We start from the raw sequence: 21,394 nt of genomic DNA, 5'->3' as shown, positions 1-21,394 counted from the left end.
GAGACCACAAGGGGGTGCACCAAGAAAGCATATAAGATGCGGAGACAAAAAAACATGACAGAAATGGAGGATATGGAGCTAAGAATCGCAATTTTGAGGGCTTGCCATAAATTTGTGCAGACCTCACGAAAACTAATGAGACCCTCGATGCTACGATAAAGAAATTAGAAAGTAAGCATACACGGACTGAAATAAAGAATATTATACCCAACAGCAGACCAGAGGAGCACAAGACTCAAACCAAAGATTCGACAAAAAACACCCAATTGGAAAAGCAAAATGAAAAAAGAATCCGAAAGTGTGAAGATAGTGTAAGGAGCCTCTGGGAAAGCTTCAAGCGCACTAATATCAGAATTATTGGAATACCAGAAGATGAGAGACAGCAAGATATTGAAAACCTATTTCAAGAAATAATGGCAGAAAACTTCCCCCACCTGGAGAAAGAAATGGACTTACAGGTCCAAGAAGCGCAGAGAACCCCAAACAAAAGGAATCCAAAGAGGACCACACCAAGACACATCATCATTAAAATGCCAAGAGCAAAAGACAAAGAGAAAATCTTAAAAGCAGCAAGAGAAAGGGGCTCAATTACCTACAAGGGAATACCCATACGACTGTCAGCTGATTTCTCAACAGAAACTTTGCAGGCCAGAAGGGAATGGCAAGAAATATTCAAAGTGCTGAATACCAAGAACCTACAACCAAGATTACTTTATCCAGCAAAGCTATCATTCAGAATTGAAGGTCAGATAAAGAGCTTCACAGATAAGGAAAAACTAAAGGAGTTCATCACCGCCAAACCAGTATTATATGAAATGCTGAAAGGTATCCTTTAAGAAGAGGAAGAAGAAGAAAAAGGTAAAGATACAAATTATGAACAACAAATATGCATCTATCAACAAATGAATCTAAGAATCAAGTGAATAAATAACCTGATGTACAGAATGAACTGGTGATTATAATGAATCAGGGACATAGAAAGGGAATGGACTGACTATTCTTGGGGGAAAAGGGGTGTGGGAGATGCGGGAAGTGACTGGACAAAAATCATGCACCTATGGATGATCTCAGTGGGTGGGGAGTGAGGGTGGAGGGTGGGGTGGGAGCTGGAAGGAGGGGAGTTATGGGGGGAAAAAAGAGGAACAAATGTAATAATCTGAACAATAAAGATTTAATAAAAAAAAAAAAATAAAGGGCCAGAAGGTTGAGAACCACTGGTCTGAAGGAAATAGAATCTTCTTGCATTTGACATGTAGTTATTTCCATTTGTGAATACAGAACAGATGCTAAGGTTTGGGGGGAATTTTTAGGCTCAGCACAATTCCCTGAAAACTTTCCAGTCAAAATTAATCTAAGATGAATTTAAGGAACATCTCACTGAAGGGACATGATTTGTCTTCTTTCACTCAAGTTGTAACAGTTGTACCCAATGATGCTCTTTAAAATTAAAATACTGGAAGCTAATACTCTACTAATTTTTAATCAATAACATAACACTCATTTTTTAATGACAGATTTATACCTAGTTCTTCAGAGAGCAGGACTGCCATGCAATTTAGTCCTGTTTCCAACCGGAATCACACCTGCCACACAGTTCCCATTAGGTTTCCTATTCTCTCTCCTCTCAAGAAACTCAACTGACCTGGCCCCATTCAGATTTGGTTACTGTGTAGTTCATTAACTGCTCGTTATTTTTTTGAGGCTTAGTCTTATAGAATCACTGAGTAATTACAATAAAACTGACCAGATAGTAATCCAACATAGAGCCTGGCATTTTTTGTAGCATTGCATAAGCAATTCCTACATCTTAAGATTTATCTCAGAAGCCTTTCAGGAGTACTAAGTATGTAATTGTTTTTAACGGCCTTGGTAGCTCAGGTAATAGCCTAATTTATACGAATTATTGCCACTATGTCTTAGCTGTGTGTTTTCTTAAGATGGTTTTGTCACATTAAAGAAAATAAGAAATATTTAACCTAAGCCCCAATTTTAAAGTACCACTACTGGGCTTTCTTTACTTTTTCTCACCACTTTTTTTTTTTTTTAAAGAAAGCAAACAGAAATGATCATCTTTATCCACTGCTAACAGCTTTGGGATTTTTAGGCAATATCACATTGACATTACAAATCAAAAACCCCATCAACACCCTTTGAAGAATATGAATGACAGGAAGTAGGAGTGGTTTAGGAAATTTTTCTTCTTGCCGAAAAATTATTTCCTTAAATAACCATCTCTATAGGCTGCTGCCTTACAGTCCCGTGTCACAGGCCACTCTTGAATCATCATTTAAATATATTCTTCAAAAGTCAACAAAAAGAAGGCGTACCTGGCCAAGTCTGAAGTAGGACTTTCCTTAAACCAAAGTTTAATAAGACCAGTCAAGTACCCACAATGTCACCTGCCTATTCAAAGTCTAATCCACTTAACGGATTCCATAGTGAGTGAGAACCAATCTCTCGCAATGGGCATTAATCACGGGAGGAAAAGCAGCAGACTGGAGAAGCGAATGGAAGCAGAACACAGGTTGGTGTCCGAGTTCTGGTTTTCACTGACTGGGAGCCTCCTTTGGGATCCACCTGACTCACTGTGGTGAAGCCTGCTCTGCACAGGCTGAGCGGGAGGACCCCAGGAGCAGCACTCTGTCCTCACCGTTTGTGGTTAGAATCGAACGCAACTGGACAGATGTCACTGCTTTGCCAAGCAACACGGGCAAGGTACTGGATTTAGTTTGAAAGTTTCAGTAAAATTTGTCAATACTGATGAATGGATTAGGATTTGAATGGAAACTTCTTTTGATACCTTACTCATATTTGAAATCCTGCCATTGGAACAATAGGATGGATCCTGTGAGTATCATGCTAAGCAAAACAAGTCTGACAGAAAAGGACAAGAACCATGTGATTTCGCTCGTATGTGGAATAAAAACAGAAAGCAACAAACCAACAAATGCATGAACACGGACAACAGTGTGGTGCTCCCAGAGGCAGAGAGGGCTGGGGGGAGGTTGAAGAGGGTAAGAAGGGAGGCAAATGTATGGTTATAGCAGGAGACTAGACTTTGGGTGGTGAGCACATGATGCAATAAACAGATGATGTATCACAGAATTGTACACTCAAAGCTCATATAATCTTATTAATCAATGTTGCCCTAATACATCTAATAAAATAAAATAAATTCTGAATATTCAGTATGACTTCCACCTTGTTAAAGTAATTATGTGTCTAGAGAAAGAGACTGGAAAGAAATAAGCCAAAGTGTTAATAATTAGTAATTAGCCATGATTATATTTTAGTAGCAGGATTCGTGTAGCTATTACATTCATCCTTTATTGCGCTTGCAGACATCAGTTTTAAACAGTTTCTACAGCGGGCATGTATTAGAAGAATCTGAAAGTTGTTTGAGGGGTGTCTCCATTCCTTGGCTCTGTTACCCTCAGTGCTGATCACGGGCCCTGGAAGGGCTCGGGAGGTCGACTCTCCCATTCTGAACACCCCAAATACTAGTATTTGGGCAGCAGTGCGAAGAGCTATGAGCCAGGTCGGCTGCTTCAGACATGTTGCACTTCAGGGCTCCCTTAGGCAAGTGGGTCCTGTCGGTTGGTGCCTGGCACAAGGCTGAAGGGCAGGAAGATAAGGCTCAGATTCAGCCAACTGCTAAAAACCGGAAATAACCACTGCCCGGGCCCCGGAGCAGCCCCGCCCCTTTGCCCCCCATGGCAAACTCCCAGCCCTGGTCCTCAGGAGGCAGAGGCCTCATGACCCTCTCCCAGGGCCCCTGCCCTCACGGATCTGGGACATCACCCCCGATGGAGGGCTCTTGGGAGAGTTGCCTAGATTTACACAGGGAAGCTATAAAACCAAGTGAATGTTTTCTGTGGAAAAAAATAAAATAAACCAGTCAGCCTGGAAAGGGGAGGTAGTTGTGTCTCTTAAAGCATAGAGGAAAGGGGGAAGAACCATCCTGACCACAGCTACCCCATGCTGCCTGCCCGGGGCACACAGGGCACCGAGCAGGAGCAGTGGAAAACCCGCGGTCCTCCTGCCCTTTTGTTCTGTTACCGACAGCTCTGTGGACACACTGGGTTTTGTGAGTGAGGACGTGGGGCCCTCGCGGATGGGGAGTGAGGGGCCAGGGCTTCCCGTGTGGTTCTGCGCAGCCCCGGCCTGACACTGTTCCTTTGGCCTCTAAGGAGAGACGGGTCAGGGCTTACGGCAGCCGAAAGATCACAGGATTCCCAAGGAGCTGACTGATGCTCCAGAGGCCTTCACACCTAATTGTCTCCTGGTGCACATGACGAATTCTAAGCGAGTCATTGCTGATGGAGAAGCCACCCCCGCAGCCCCATCGGGCAGGGCTCACTCACTCACCCATTCTGACAGAGTCAGGTCCATCTAGAAGGTTGAATAAAAAAATAAATGAGGAACCAAAACTGTAGCAACTTCTCACTAACGGGAAGCGAGGATAGGAAGGTACCCAAATGTCCCCACTGCCTGTCCTGATATTGACATTTACCATTTTTTCCCTCCTCTATGTAGTGACATTTTAAAATGTACACTTGACAATTCTGGGAAAAGTATCAAATACCTGGGAGGGAGAAAGCAAAGTAGAAAGATCTTTTGCGTCAATCAAGTCCAAACTGAGAGGAGTCGGTTGCCAATATCAGGTTGCAAATACCTGAGCTTCCTAGATGAATGTGCTGCGCTCACAACGAAGATGCCCTGGCCTGGGTGGATGATTTACGTCATCGTCAGGGAAAGTTAGTTAAACCCACACAGACAGGGTCTTCGAGACAGTCTGAGAGACCCAGCTGGTGTGGCTCAGTGGTTGAGCATCGACCTATGAACCAGGAGGTCATAGTTCGATTCCCAATCAGAGCACATGCACGGGTTGTGGGCTCAATCCCGGGTAGGGGGCATGCAGGAGGCAGCCGGTCAATGATTCTCTCTCATCATTGATGTTTCCATCTCTCCCTCTCCCTCCCTCTCTGAAATCAATAAAAATATATTTTAAAAAAGAAGCTAGTCTAAGAGAATACTAGTATATAACAGTTCACTGACAGAAAGGCTGGGGAATTGGTCCAAAGGTAATTGTGGGATACTATTTTTTTCCCTTCATGTACTGACTCTGGCACTTTTGAACTGTGTGATCCTGGGCAAGCTACTTAACCATTTGTACACCATAAGCGTCTATAGATGCAAGTGGTGGACCTTTTTAAATTAAATTTAAAATATCGTGACAGTTAACTGGTTAACCTCTCTTAGCCGCTGTTATCTCAGTTACCTCATCTGTAAAACAAGAATATTATGCCTGGGCTGGTGGCTCAGTTGGTTGAGCGTCATCCCATACACATAATAAAAGACTTCGGGCTTGATTCCTAGTCAGGGCACATACCTAGGTTGGGGTTTGATCCCCGGGAGGCAACAGATTGTTTTTTTCTCTCTCTCTCTCCCTCTCTCTATAAAAAAAATCAATGGAGCCCTGGCCAGTATGTGTTAGTTGGTTGAGAGCCCTCCCAGGCACCTGAAGGTTGCTGGTTCGATTCCTGGTCAGGGTACCTGCCCAGGTTGTGCGTGTGGTCCCCAGTCAGGGTGTGTGCTGGAGGCAGGCAACCGAACCATGTTCCTCTCTTACATAGATGTTTCTCTCCCTTCCTCTCTCTAAAATCAATAAAAACATATTAAAAAAACAAATCAATGGAAAATATCGAGGGTTTTTTTTTTTAAAAAGGGATATTGCTTACTCCATACATGAATTAACTGAAATGCATGTAAAGCAGAAGGCACCCAGCACATACTGCCTAACGGAAACTATTGTTATTTCATGAATTGGAGCCTAGTGCATTCCTGAGAGGGGTCCCTTACTTGACTCTGCTGACTGGGCTGCTGTCTAGTCTGAGTGACAACTGTGAGGTACGGCTCTTCCAAGGAGCTGCTGCAGTTCTCTGTTTGCCTGTTCTAAGGGCACCTGGGTTTCAAGGGCCTGATTTTCATTGCAGATTATTGTGTTAAAATCTCGAACAGAGTTTCTCTTCTCATTCCTCAAGCGTTATGTAAGCTACCTTGCTCTATAATTGTTTGTAAATCTCAAAACTCGATCTCAAAATACACCGCATGCAATTTCATAGGGAGACCGACATTCTTCACGGTCTTCGACGACCAGGCCATCTGCGCTGGTAACATCTCCGAGTGTCCTATTTACATCGTCGCTGTAAAGTATGAGCTCCTGAATTGTAAATAGCTAGAAATAAACAATGAGCTCTAAGCATTACTCAGCCAACAGATGCATGGTTATGCTTTTGATGATGACAACATTCTGTGTAATCTAATTGATGTGTGGATGCTACATGCCTGAGACTGGGCTAGAGAGCAGGGATACAAAGATGACTTGTCTCTGTCCTCAAGGACCTTAATGGCCTGCCTCTCCCGTTTCAGGCCATCAGGAGACACATACAGAAAGTAAAACCTTCCCCTGATACCGACTTAAACAGAAATAGGCTTGATGGGAAGTGGTTGATTTTGCCTGGGAACCGTGGGAGAGGTTTGTTAAAGAGGAGTGTCCCCTGAACCGAATACTGAAAGGTGAGGTGGAGTTTCTCAAGTGGGAAAAAGGACACTGTGTTCTTAGAAGGGATAGCAGGCATAAGGGGAGACCGGAGGCAGAAAGTGTATGGCTCCTCCAGGGGGCTGGGACACTTGGTGTATGGCGGGAAGTGAGATTCAAGTCTACAGAGACAGGCAGGGAAAGCCCAGGCAGCAGAGGACTGCGCGTGCCGCACGGAGGGTGCTGGGCTTGATTCCATGGCCGTGTGAAGCCTTTAGAGGCTTTTCAGCAGTGGGAGAGCCTGGCGTCTGGGAGAGGAGCTGGGTGGCTACTGCAGCAGCCCAGGCTGTGAGACAGGCCCCGATGAAAGCAGAGGGTGAGAGGAGGGACCCACTGATGGGTATGTCTGAGCCGGAATCCACAGGAGAAGAGACTGAGAACAGCGGAGAGAGATGCTGTATGGACGGATCTGAGGTTTCTTACCTGGGGAACTAACTGAACGGTGCCTCTTTACAAGGTAAGAATACCACTTAGAATCTAAGAAAACCACTTAAGATTTCTGTCTTACTAGGCAACAAGTTTCCCTCTCTGGTTCTTAAAGTCACTGCCTACTGGGAGACCTAGTAGGCACTAGTTGCTACTTATGAACACAATACTTCCAACATTCCTATAGTATTATTCACCTCACTTTACAGAAAGAGGAATCTGAGGCTCAGAATCATTAAGTGATTTGCCAAAAGTCACAGCCTGAAAATAGCAGGAGCAGAAATCCAAACTCCGGTTTGACTTGAAATCCATTCTCTTCCCCTCACGTTGTTCTGTGTCCTTCAACCTCACCTACGGCTGTAACAAGAGTTGTGATGACTTTTACCAAATTCTAAGTAAAAAACTTGATTCTCTGTTCATACCATTTGCTCTAACTTTAAAAATATATATTTTTAATTATTTCAGAGAGGAAGGGAGAAGTAAGGGAGAGACAGAAATATTAATGATGAGAGAATCATTGATCAGCTACCTCCTGCATGCCCCACACTGGGGATAGAGCCCGCAACCTGGGCATGTGCCTCGACTGGGAATTAAACCGTGACCACCTACTTCATAGGTTGATGTTCAACCACTGAGCCACACTGGCTAGCCTCTAATTTTTTTACAATGAAAAATTTACATGTATTCATTGTCCTCACCCCATACACACACATTACAAATATGATCACAGTATGTTTCTCAGGCCCAGAAGTCGGCCCGAGCATTCTTCCACAAGCACTTCTGGGCACATGTGAGTTTGGAGGGCGGTATAAGCAGTGGAGGGTACTGGCGAATCCACACTGCATTAACTCCAAGGGCTTTTTATTCTGGCAAAATTACTATTACCCCAAAGCTGACATGGATTTACTTTTAAGAATCTTACTTAGAAAATGACAGCTGTGGACTACTAGGATCAGAACTGTGCAATCCAAGGTTAGTTCTCCAGGTTGTAGCAGGCGATCCCCTTTATTTGCGGCTTCTGTATTTGCAAATTGCCTGCTCTCTAATGGTCAAATCAACACTCATGGGGCTCGTGTGGTCATTTGCAGGTCACTGAAAAGTTTGAGCAGTCCATGCACACATTCCCAGCTGTGGCCAAGCAAGGTAACGCTCCGCCTATTTCAGCTCTCACACAACAAACAAGTGTCCTTTTCATGGTCTATTACGTGCCACATGATTCACATTTTTGCGCTTACTGTTGGTGATTGCGCTGTTTAAAATGTACTCCAATGTACAGCTGAGTGCCGTCTAGTGTTGCCAAGTGCAAGAAGGCTGTGCTGTGCCTTACGGAGATGATCTCTGTCAGGTCAGTTTCATTCAGGCACGAGTTATAGTGCTGCTGGCTGTGAGTTCAATGTTAATCAGTCAACACTATATATTAAATAAGGTGTCTCTAAACAAAAACAAACATAAAATAAGGTATTACCCGGCTGATAAAAATGCTGTGACCAAAGGCTCACAGGAACCTAGCTCTGCATTTCCCCTAAGAGCAGTGGTTCAGTATTCAGTGTCCACAGCAACTTTAGAGAAGATAACTACCACGAAAAAGAGAATTGATGGTTTTGAGGGTGGAAGTTGCTAATAAACTAGATCTGGAGCAGAGGCCTGGAGTACATTCCCAAGTCTGCACAGATATCACCTGTCCAGGTTTCAACACCTCTGTCCGTAAACTGGAAATACTGGAGTTACGAGGATAACTGAGATGATATTAAGTATACTTTTTAAAAAGTAGAAAGTTCTTTAAAAATATCAACAAGTATTTCTGTCCTATAATGTGTCATAATAATTTTACTTAGGAAATTATTTTTAAATGACCATATCTTATGGTTCTAACACCTGTATTTTCGTATTTTAAAATCTCTGAACTTGGTGTTCGAAGATAATTATAATCTATAGCAGTGTTTTTCTTCTTTCTTAGTGGAACATAAAGTATTGGTGTGCCTTACATTCACCGGGGTCTTAATTTACATGAAATAATGATATTTGATATCCATCCTCTTATGACTTTTTGTCACCTAGTGCTGATGGTAAGCTTTTTAAATAAATGTCAGTACTCTAAGCTGACGCCCTCTCCATGAAAGGTTTCCCCAGCATTTTCCTTCCTTTATTTTTTATTTATTTTTTAATCCTCACCCAAGGATATTTTTCCATTGATTTTTAGAGAGAGTGAAAGTGAGAGGTTCGGTAAGACAGAGAAATATTGATGTAAGAGAAACAATTCAATTGGTGCCTCCTGCACGAGTCTCGATCGAAGGCCCGGGCTGGGGAGGAACCTGCAACCAAGGTATGTGCCCTTTACCAGAATCGAACCCTGGACCTTTGGTCCGCAGGCTGATGCTCTATTCATTGAGCCAAACTGGCTAGGGCCCATTTTCCTTCCTTTAATAACCTCGCAGCTCTTTGTATTCCTGATCCAAACATCGTTCCTTTTGTGGCTTTTTTCTTTTAACCTGTTTTCACTTTACTTTAAAAAATTTAAACTTTTTTTAAAAAATATATTTTATTGATTTTTTACAGAGAAGAAGGGAGAGGGATAGAGAGTTAGAAACACTGATGGGAGAGATCGATCAGCTGCCTCCTGTACAGCCCCTACTGGGGATGTGCCCGCAACCAAGGTACATGCCCTTGACGGGAATCGAACCTGGTTTGGCTCAGTGAATAGGCAAAAATTTAAACTTTTAAACAGATTGTCTAATTTCTAATGTGATCATCTAACACAGAAGAAAATGTGCTAATGCGTCTTTGGGATAAAATATTTAATTGCCTACACGTGCAAGTTAACTTTGGAAAGTAAGTTAGCGAGTATTGTCCAGAGCCCTTTGCTTGCAGGTAGTTGATAATTACTAAGACTTTGTTGAATGTTTCACAAGTAATACAGTAACACAGACCCTCTCAAGTGGTTCTGGGAAGAACACCTCTCCCTACCTTTCCTTTTGGTAAGATCTACCACCTTCCTTTTCCCCTTTGATAGCTACCCAAGCGAAACCTTTTCTTCCTGTAAACCAGCGGTTCTCAACCTGTGGGTCGAGACTCCTTTGGCAGTTGAACGACCCTTTCACAGGGGTCACCTAAGACCATCCTGCATATCAGATATTTACATTATGATTCATAACAGTAGCAACATTACAGTTATGAAGTAGCAACGAAAATAATTTTATGGTTGGGTCACAACATGAGGAACTGTATTTAAAGGGCCAGAAGGTTGAGAACCACTGCATAGGCTCATGTCTTTTGAACGTTCACCTGAAGAATTGCTCTCAGGTACTCATGCTTTATTTCAGGAAAAACAGGAACAACAACAACAAAACAAGAATCTCAGTGCTGCTCACCAGCATGACTGTGGAGAGGCAGAGAAGTGGCTGAGGCAAGTGTCTTGGCTCTGACCTAGAGCAGGTGCCCCATCTCCCTGTTAACCTTATTTCCTCTGCTAACTGCGGGATGCTACCATCTCCTTTAGAATCATCCATCCTGCTTGGCTGTAACTAGGCTCCACCAGCGGAAAGTCCCAGCTCCTTCCATGCATATGCACTGGCCTCCAGGACAACAGAGGCCTACCGGGGCCAGTGGGAAGCTGACACTGATTAGAGAAAATCGATCCCACATTACACTGGAAAGTTACTACTTGCAAAATACTCTTGATACATGCAAACCCAGAGTACTACTTGCTGCACTTTTCTTCAAGTGGGTATCTAAAAATAACAGATTCCCCCCCTCAAAACAGATAGCTAATGGAGTGAAAAGTGGATTCTTGGGTGATCACCAGTCTGGTTGGTTGTTTAGCCAAAACAGAAGTTGGGAGATGAAGGCAAGAGGGCAATAATGTCCCTTTTTGAGTCGAGTTTTCAGCTCCAAGTGACACGTTCCACCTGATGCCCAATGCTAAGGTGTCCCCAGGTAGTGAGGACATGTATAAAGTGATCACAAATAAATCATTTCCTTTATAGTAATTTTTTTCTATCCATAATAGTCAAACTGATTTTCATCTTTATAGCTGGGTTTCAGTATAGATTATTAACACAACCATTGTTCTCCATGTAAAATGTCTATTGGTTCAAGTTCAGGGTTATCAACAGGGCTGAAATGCTTACAGTAATAGTAATTAGCTAATATCAACCTGTGCTATTCAATGTCTGAGCGTCAAGAGGGGGTCAAGAAATTGCAGCATTTCTGTCTTCCCGGGAAGTAGACAAGGACAGTGATTAGTGGCAGGTCTGTGATGCGTTATCCCCAACATAGACACTTCATCTGGGACAGATTCAGGAAATGAGAGGTGGGCTGAAACCCCCTATCTGCTTAGAACTTACCAAGGACAGACGGTTTGCCAAATATTTAGGATTACGAATTAGGCAATAATACCCTGGACATTTATGTCACCTGTCCTTGCACTCTAGAACTCTTACCCACAGTTCTGAATAGCTGATGTAAGTATCACAATTGGTTGGTCTTGATTTTCTCCCTCAATGAAAGAGAAGGAGTGGGGAGTAAAATGGGAAATACCGCTTTGGGGGTAAAATCCCATAGTTAATCGACCATCATTTATGGAACTGTGAAAGTTGTACAATCCCACGATGTGTTAGCTGCACCCATATCTCTCTGACTTGGAAGTGCTCTGGTTCCATTATAGTTTTGCAGGTTCTACCCAGTCTCTCTCCTGCAGTCAGTGCCAACCTGGTGGGATACCTGGCAACCTGGCAGAAGACACCGTGACTCTGTATCTAACCCCAAGGCTCAAACACAAAAGAGAGAATGGATTTACTTTACCTCTTGCTTCTCTCCCATAAAACTATTTTTTTTAAAATATATTTTATTGATTTTTTTACAGAGAGGAAGGGAGAGAGAGATAGAGAGTTAGAAACATCGATGAGAGAGAAACATCGACCAGCCGCCTCCTGCACACCTCCTACTGGGGATGTGCCCGCAACCCAGGTACATGCCCTTGACCGGAATCGAACCTGGGACCTTTCAGTCCGCAGGCCGACGCTCTATCCACTGAGCCAAACCGGTTTTGGCAATAAAACTATTGTATTAGATCTAATTCCAAAATATTCTGAACCAAACCTTAGGTCTACTTGGAAAGTTCTTTTAAATAAAAAGAAAGGAAATACATTTCTGATTTGGCAATTCTTCACACTTGTTTTTGCTTCCCACGTGTGCTAATAAACAAGTGGGTGACTTCTTTCAACATGCCTTTTCTAGATTCAGCCGCCTAATTGGGTGGCACAAAGACACCGAGTTAGGAAAAAAAGTGACTTCTGTTTATATTTATGTATCAGCTTTCAAAAATTTAAACGTAGCCCTGGTTGGGTGGCTCCGTTGTCCTGTACCACTAACAGGTTGCAGGTTTGATCCCTTACCCAGGTTGTGGGTTCCATCCCAGACAGGGTGTATATGGGAAGCAACCATCAATGTTTTTATCTCACATCAATGTTTCTCTCTCCCTGCCCCCTCAAAAACAACCAATAAAACATATCCTCAAGTGAGGATTTTAAAAGATTTAAGTTTATTATGTATGCTTTATTTGGAACATAACGTATTAGTATAGTAGAACATGTACTATGTAATTAACCAATAAATGTGTACATTGGTGCTCAAAATTTTTTATCAATGGCTGTGTAATTAAAGAGGTTTGAAGATACTGTTCTAGCTAATGATCTTAATATCTTTTAAGAAAATGTGTATATATATATATTTTTTTTTCTTTTTTTTTAGGGAGAGAGGAGAAGGGAGAGGGGAGAGGAGAGAGAGGGGAGAGAAACAACTGGTTGCCTCCCATATGCACCTGACTGAAGGCACCCTGACGGAGAATTAAACCAGCAACCTTTGGGTGCACAGGACAACACTCCAACCAACTGAGCCACACTGGCCAGGGCTTAATATCTTTTGTCAGCCACAGACATGCAGGCATGAATTCAAACACATAAGCACAATCAGTACCTTGCCATAAAGATGACTTTTCTGCAAATCTAGTGTCTCTAAGAGGCAGAAAATGCCTCATATTTTGCCAGGGGCACAAATAGTTTGGGATCAGCCTAATTACTGGTCTGTCTTCGATCTATTCCTTTTAGCTTACAGCTGCTTATTAACTGTACGGAGGAGTTTGCATGCTAAAAAGAGACCCTGCCTGTTGAAACTTAACAGGAAAGGTGAGAAACTAAAGGACTAGAAGAGTTTATCTGTTCATTACTACTCGAGCCCTGTCTCTCTGAAGGTAGCATTTCATTTTAATTTCTATCACTGATTAATAAAACACATATATCAATGTCTGTAAAAATACAAAAGGCATTTTAAAGGAACAGGGCCGTTTTTTTTAAAGGAAACTCAGGCTCACAGTACTCGGCCTATTTCCATCTCACTATACCACACCTAGGGATCACTTTTATATCAACAGAGACATCTTTCAATGGGACTATGGCCTTCAGGCCTATACCCAAGAATTATGTGGCTTAAACACAGACAGGACAAGGCTAGTGGCTCATCCTGAAGTTTCTGTTTGGCACAGGCAGGCTTAAGGGTACCCTGTGCATACCTGTTGTTCCAACTCTTCTACATCGCTGGCCAAAAACAAACAAACAACATATATACATGCATGCATACACACACACAGATGAGACAACGGAAAGAAAGAAGTTGCAGTTGTCCTGGAAGTAACATGACAGGGTACCTGGGATGCTCTCTAGTTTCCTTCTGAGCTCTTCATTTTCTTGTTGCAGTGAAATGACCTCGTGCTCCAGCTCTTGGCATCTGGGACAGTAGCCTTCCTCCTCCTCCTCCTCTTCATCTTCGGGCAGCGTAGAAGACGACGGGTGACCATGGGACTCAGACGTTGCCGGGGAGGCCCAGCCTCCCAGTGTATGCACGGGGGAGGTTGACAGAGGGTCCACGTCGGCCAGGTGGCCGTACTCGCTGACCGATGAGGTGTTCGGAGTTGGAAAGCTCCCCGAGAGCAGGTAATTTTGTAGGGAGTCAGTGAAAACTCTCAAAAAGGCAGAAGTTTGTTGTTTCCTTTGCATATATTGCATCTCTATGTCTACATTGTCCGAAGTCTGACTGTGGACCCCTTTCCCCACGTGACACGGGTCCTGTCTTTCAGTGTAACTTGAGCCCTCCTGCTTGACGTAAGAAATCATGGACTGAGAATGGTTGGAGTCCAGAAGTTTGCCTCCACAATTTAGCAGGCTAAGAACTCGACTGCACTGCTGGGCAAAGGCATCCAAGATCATGCGACTCTCTGAAACGCAGGAAAAGACACATTAGAGACCAGCAGCCAAAGACAAGAGATAAGCCAAGTCCCCAATTTTGGGTTTAACATTAAAAAATGTTAGAAATACGCATTTCTACCATCGCATATCAAGGTGGCACGGAGAATGCACTTTTAACAAGATGCGCAGCTTCCTGCTGTTCTGACTGGTGGGGTGCCTGATGAGCTGTCCCCAGCCCCTGCCTCTGGACTGTGTGCCTTTGGGCCCCGTAGAGAGACTCCCCTCCCTGTGGCATGAACTGGCCTGCACAGGTCTGAACTCGCACCTATGGCTTCATTAATGTCGTTACTCTAATGAATCGAGCCAGCCACTGCAGACTCGATTTCTCATTGATAGGAGGGCTTAGAGCAATCATTACTTCTATTTCTGGAGTGCCCTCTCGCCCTTGCTATTAATCAGCTGGTACAATCCCTGCCGAGAGTACGTTGCTCCCAGATACAAATGGAGAAGAAAGATAAGTCTTTTTGAAGAGCTCACTAGACGTCTAAGATAAAACAAAGAGTGGGCCCATCAGGCACACCATGAGGAGCCCCAGAGCAACACTGTACGTGCTATCCAGTGTCTGTGCCCACTACTCCTTCTTTTAATTTATCTGCCAACTTGGATTTCTCGTCAAGGCCAGCGTTTAGGCTGATCTCTGTCAGCGTCATCTGAAAAGCAGCAGTGCCTCTTCTGTCAGGGTGCCACATCTCCCAAAATGGCATGTGCTCAGAATGCCAGTTCACATACACGAATTCTAAAGCATATTAACTGTTAATCGGCGAAAGCAAAGAGCAAAGAGAAAGCAATCAATTCACTGAAAAAAAACAAAGGGGAAAAAAAACTCCGAAACGGTGGAAATGTGATTTAATATTGTCAGTCTAAACGTCTGGAAAATTCATCCTAAATATAAATGTCACAAAGTAGAGTCCCTTCTTTCCTGACCACCACCCAGCATGGATGAGCTACTTTTAAGTCGAGAGAGAGAGAGAGAGAGAGAGAGAGAGAGAGAGAGAGAGAGAGAGACGTTTTAGGGCCTACGGAGTGGTATGAGGAAGCCTCTCCCTCCCAGACCTCCACCCCCGAATAATGGCAACAAACAAAATATTGTAGATTTTTGGTGTCAATAACTGCTGTTTTATGATAGTGTGTAACCAGCTACTTGCTGTCTCTGAACATGTTGACTAGCTATATTTTTCCCCTGAAAACAAACAAGTAAACAAAACCCCCACAACTTTTAAAATGAAAAATGGTGAGATCCTCCAGGGCTTCTATGGGAACAAGGAACCATAAGAGTTGTGATTAGAAATTGATTTCTCCAGAAATCCAGGACATATGACCAATGAAACCACCCTTCAGAAATCTCCATGCTCCACTTTGCTTTTTTCTTTAAATTTTTATTTATTTATTTATTTATTTATTTATTTTTTGTTAATCCTCACCTGGGGATATTTTCCACTGATTTCGTTTTTAGAGAGTGGAAGGGAGGGGGAGAGACGGAGAGAGAAACTTTGATGTGAGAGAGACTCATCCATCCCTTGAACTGGTTGCCTCCGCAAGTGCCCTGACCAGGGCGGGGGATCGAACCTGAAACCAGGTACATGCCCTTGCCAGCATCAAACCCAGGACCCTCCAGTCCACAGGTTGATGTTCTATCCACTGAGCCAAACCAGCCAGGATGCTTTTTTCTTACTATTCTTTCCTAAAGTAATTAAGGTACTGGGAGAATTGGAGGGGGGTCCACGTCTCCTGTTTCAATATACCTGGCATACAGGAAGCACCCCTCATATCTCCCAAATCCATACAATGCTACCGTTCCCAGATCCCCCTGAAACAATCAGAAGTCAGTGCACAGAGGCCGGCGCTCTTAGGTTCAGGAGAGGAAGAGAGACTACTTTCCATGAGCATAGTGGGATGGAGTGCACTGGGGTCCAAGGGCCGGCATGGTACCTCAAGAAACATTTACTGAATGCATGAGGGACTCCTGTAAACAAACAGAGGATCTCAGTTCATAGCAGTTTCAGATTGACTTGGGTGGGGGTGGCAAGACGCCTCTAAGCGGGCTGGGAGGCCACAGGAGTATTTTCTTCTTGGCCTGGTGCTTCCTCACTCTTAGGAGTAGTACTGCCCTAGACACGGGCAGGAGGGCCCCTGCCTAGATCCTCCCCCTCTAGCCCACACTCTCCCCACAGTAAGGAATGGAATTCCCTGGTCAAACTGCTCCAAGGGCTGGTCTCTTCCCTGAGCCATCTTCCCAAAGACAGACCATGGCGCCAGAGCTTGGAAGTTTGAACTGGGGCATCCATACGTGTGTGCATATGAGGTCCCTGCTACAGGAAGATGACGCTGGGGGTGGCAACAGAAGGCCATGGGCTGGCTGAAAGTCAAATGTGGTCATGATGATGGTGTCTTTGCCAGGGTAGGCAGATAGAACATATTTTTGTTTGTTAGCTTGAGTAGGTCTTTTAATTATTTAGATCTATGATATGTGGGCTTGCATTTGTACTCCTGTCCTGAATCCCACAAATAATAGACAAAGGTCTGTTGTTTTACACCACTAGTTTGAGGGCTAAAGAAGGAACCAGATGCCAGGCATAGTTTCAAGCCAGAATGGATTGATGGGCTGGGAACTTGGCTGAAGAAGCTACCAAGGTAGTCTGTTTCCTGCCTTGGAGAAAAAGGGCTATGGATGTGGCAAGCATCTCCACACCAACCACCGGAACTGACGATGCTTCTGTCCCCTGCCAGGTGGAGTGAAGAATTGAGCCCATGATTTAAATAAAAACTTAATGGGGGAAAGACCTCAAATATGTGGGTATCATTTCTTCACTATGACCAAAAACAAGATAGTAAACAGCTGAACCATTTAACTGGGGTGGGTTAAGATGTTGCCTCTTCATTTCTTTACTTGGGGGTTTTTGTTCTTTTATTAGTAAAATCAAAGGATGATATTGATTGGGAATTTTCAATTCTAGCACACTAGCAGTTTTCATTCATTTTAATCCTATAATCCCATTCTAGACCTGAAGTTGTATTTACTGTTTGCATTTTAATCAGCATAGTCCCAATTGATTTACAGCCTATACACTGTTAACATAACCTTGATGAAAGGAACAAAATATGAAAGGGAAGGCTAAAATAGAATTGTCTAGAAAAAATTGCTCAATATATTTGTTCACTATCCTACATAAGACTCAGTAGTTTTAATCATATTGATAAATCACATTAGGGTAAAGATTTAAGGGAAAAGAATCTGACTTAGGGACAAGTATGATTTGTTTTCTTAATTGAAGGATAAACTCATAATATGCTGAAAAAGAAATCATTATGTAATACCCTACATTATGAAGATAATGTATTAAAGTGCACTCAGAATATCAGAGAATAGCTACAACCATAAATAAGTTTTTGCCTGCAGTTTTTTTAAATGCTGCATTCTCAGACTTGACATATGCAAAAACAGCAACTATAAGTGTTAAAATGGAATTTCTTCTCTTTTCAGTATGTTAAAATATTTGAATAGTTTTAATATCAATACATTGATGAGTGTGATGAAAAATATTACTATTACACTTGGTAGAAAACAGTAAATCTTTCCACTTAATACATTCTGCAGCCAGCAATACTTCAGCTTTCCAGACAGAATATAATTAGAAATGCAAGTGTTGTGCTATGCCCGTTATCGCTAAGAAATGGAGAAAAGTTGTTTTCATATGCACGCATTTGAATGGCCACTGATCCATGATTCTTAATTGTGCAAAGTGTGAACGTGTATTTTGAATTTTTAAACTGTTTTTCCCCTCTAGTCACAGAATGCTCCACTCAGATGATGGCCGAGAAGTACAAAGTCATCAGTTTACAATTTTATCCCTAACTTCTCTGATAGACACATATAATGTCAGTCACAAACCACCCTACAATGACCACTTCTGTCTAACTTATTTTGCTTTATTGTGCAGTCTATTGGGAGATATCAGGGGGCAAATTGCACCTAATCTGATTCCAGAATCTGAACCCATGGTTATTTTTTTAATTAAAAATTTTCATTTCTAGAAACTTTTCTGAATTTAAGTGGTTTAATCCATCTTAAATCTGTAAGTGAATAAGACAGATAGGAAGTCAGCAATCAAACACAGGGTCCCTACTTTAATGTGCTTCTTTGTAAGCAAAGCCTTGGGTGGAATTTGTCCATCACAGCATATCCCCAAGAGTATTCTGTTTCTATGAAGGAGATCACAGTAGTTGAGATTAGTGGTAACCTTTTGATTTTAGCCCAGCCAAGGGTGACATCTATTAATATTAAAAATGCAGAAGCCGAAAAAAATTATTGTGACCTAATATTATGTATTTACTTAGTATATCTACCCAAAGGATTTCCAGCTAGTTCAAAATAGATTCATTTCCTTAAGACAGTAATATAACTTCTTTTTAAGAAAGGACGTCATGGCATAGAAAGTTAGAAAATGAAAGCCTCTTTGGAAGCATCACCCTTGTCTTAAATCAATGAACTATGTCTTTTTAAAAAAATGCCATCCTATTTTTTTTCCGTAATGGCAAACATCAACACAGCAAAACAGGATGCAATTTTTCTAAATAAATAAATCAATGATGTGTCAAAAATTAACAGATGAGTTAATATACTTGGTGCTATCAAAACCAGATGGTGCTCCCTAATACTCATCCTGCTCAGTCAATCCCTGAATATTTTCTGGACCATCGGTATATAAAATAGGATGCTGCTATTTGTGATGGCAAACAAAAGCAATCATGCCTGCCAAGCACATACTATAACAGGCAGCATTTCAGCTCTGCTAGACAGAAAGTAATTAGAATGCTTTTAATGTCCAAAAGAATGATGCTGATAGGCTGCCACAGATGTGTAGATTTATGAATATTTATATGGTGGTTTATAGCTGACACTTTTATCAGTTGAAGAAGATAAAATATCTGCCTGACTCAAAAGCTTGACAGTCAGGTTAATAAAATCTCATTAAAGAGAATGACCTATGCAATTATATAGGATTTATTGTAATTCATTTTTGATTGTACTCTGCTTAAAGATGCAATTTCCCATTTCCTGATGCCAAATTTAGGCTGCATATCAAGATCTACGTGGGTTTTAACTCTAAGCCTCCCACAGAGGAAAAACATGCTTTTAAAACCATGGTATATTCACCCCTTTTAAGGAAAATTACTAGTACACTCTTCATGATATTTTTTAAGAATGTTGAAAAAAATCTATTTTTAATCACATATTTCTCTTCTCAATGGTTTATGGCCCTTAATGACAAACGAGATTCACTTCAAGCCTTTCATCTTCTCACTGCATTTACTCTGGACACTCTTATCCCCCTTCTTCTGTACTTGACTCATTTAAGCATGTTCTGACTATTTCCAGTTTTCTTTACTAGGTGGCTTGAGAGAATTGCAATAACACTTTTGTTAGGGGGCAACAAATACATGACCACCCCCACCCCCACTCAGTATGCTTAAATGGTCATCCCTCTGAGCACACATGCTCATTGGTTCAAAGTGGAACCACTAGTTCATCAACAAGCCAATCAGCACTTCAGGTGACTGTCCCTCTGATGGTCACTCACATCACTGTGCCTGTTAGGAGATGGCCTTGTCCATCAGTGATTAATAGGACCACAATTCGTGATGTCTAGTACCATGGGCTATTTTTTCCCCCCAGACCAAGCACGTGGTATCCTGACCTTTGGTGTTATCAAACTTACCACTCTATGACCTCTCTCTCTCTCTAAAAAGAAAAAAAGGAAAGAAAAAAGAAGCCTTGACAATAAAAGAAAGGGGCCATCAACAAGCCCCTTTTCACTTCTTTAGATTCAGTGATGTGATTTCCACCTGGGGACAGAGACAAAGTAGACTAAATAGGTTATTAGAAGAAACACTAAAAGAGAGCATTTAGAACACAATGAGAAAGGAAAAAAAGAAAAAGAAAACTACTTGTGAAAGAAAGCAGCAAGGAAAGTGCCAGAGTAGGAAAGACTATGGGCAGGATAGCAAGTGACTAGTGCAGAGAAAAGAAGGAAAAAGCAAGGTTAAAATAAAACTATGGGTAAAAGTGGAAATGAGAGGGGCAGATTTATTGTGTATAAAAGGAAGTAACAGACTGAAAGCCAGCAACCACTGACAAGAGAAAGCAAGATGAGAGTAAAGACTAAACTGGACCGAAAAAGGAGAGGGAAAAACCCGAATGAACACAGTGGAACTGAGGTTATGCAAATGAGTTAAGCAAAATACAGAAAACAGGAAAAGGACTCACTTCTGAAAAACAAAATAAAAATATAGAAAGATAAAGCAGCGCTGGGGATTAAAAATGGGCATGAACAAATCAAGTCGGGGAGAAAGAACACAAACCTCTTACTTCGGGTAAAACAGAAGAATAAAGAGGAAAATAAAAGTGGACAAGTAACCTGGAGAATGAATATAAAAACACAACAGAATACTGGGCCAAGAGCAACTGAAACAAACAAACAAAAAAAACACAGTGACCAATAAGGACACCCACATGAGAACCCCATTCAAAGCAGTCAAACGTCTCCAAATCAGTGAGGTATGCAACAAAACAAGTCTTCACTATAACCTGTAATTAGGTTTTCTTGCTCAAAACCCATCCTTCATGTGTCAAAATATTGACAAACAACAGAACACTGGCATCGGCACCTATAACTCATTTAGAGACAATGCTCGTATTTTCATTAGAAATAAAGCCCTGGATTCATTGAGATGCAGAATTTGGGGCAGGGGGCCTCTAAAGTGTCATCCAAGGCCTGAGCAGGAACTTTTAGTTCTCATGAGCCAGGAAAAAGTGGTTGCGTGTCCTCGGGGGGCAGAGAGGGCCCTGGGACGCAGGCCCCGGGCTATGCATGCACTGGCCCAGCTTCCTTCCCGCTGCAGGCAGGAGGGCTGGCCTTTTCCCAGCCCCAGTCCTCCCCACCCCCCGCCCCCCCGGCTCCAGGTGAAGGAGAGGAACCGGGTACCCTGGGGTGCACCCGCTCCACGAGGCATTTCTGCAAGCCCGGCCAGACGCTCCAGAGAGGGAGACCCCGCGCGAGGAGGGTCCCCC

The 21,394-nt window shown here is 42.6% G+C and overlaps 1 protein-coding gene across 1 annotated transcript in view; it reads right to left on the bottom strand.

Moving 5' to 3' along the window:
* The window catches only part of BEND4 (BEN domain containing 4), a 34,723-nt gene that overhangs the window by 11,952 nt on the left and 1,377 nt on the right, over positions 1–21,394 (bottom strand). Inside the window, 1 exon segment of the mRNA XM_023753666.1 lies at positions 13,728–14,294. Within this exon segment, the coding sequence (XP_023609434.1) occupies positions 13,728–14,294 (567 nt within the window).

Source organism: Myotis lucifugus, unplaced genomic scaffold (assembly GCF_000147115.1).
Source record: "Myotis lucifugus unplaced genomic scaffold, Myoluc2.0 scaffold_48, whole genome shotgun sequence".
NCBI classification, from domain to species: Eukaryota; Metazoa; Chordata; class Mammalia; order Chiroptera; family Vespertilionidae; genus Myotis; species Myotis lucifugus.
The sequence above is the reverse complement of the archived record's forward strand: the minus strand, read 5'-3'. Positions and strand labels throughout refer to the sequence as shown.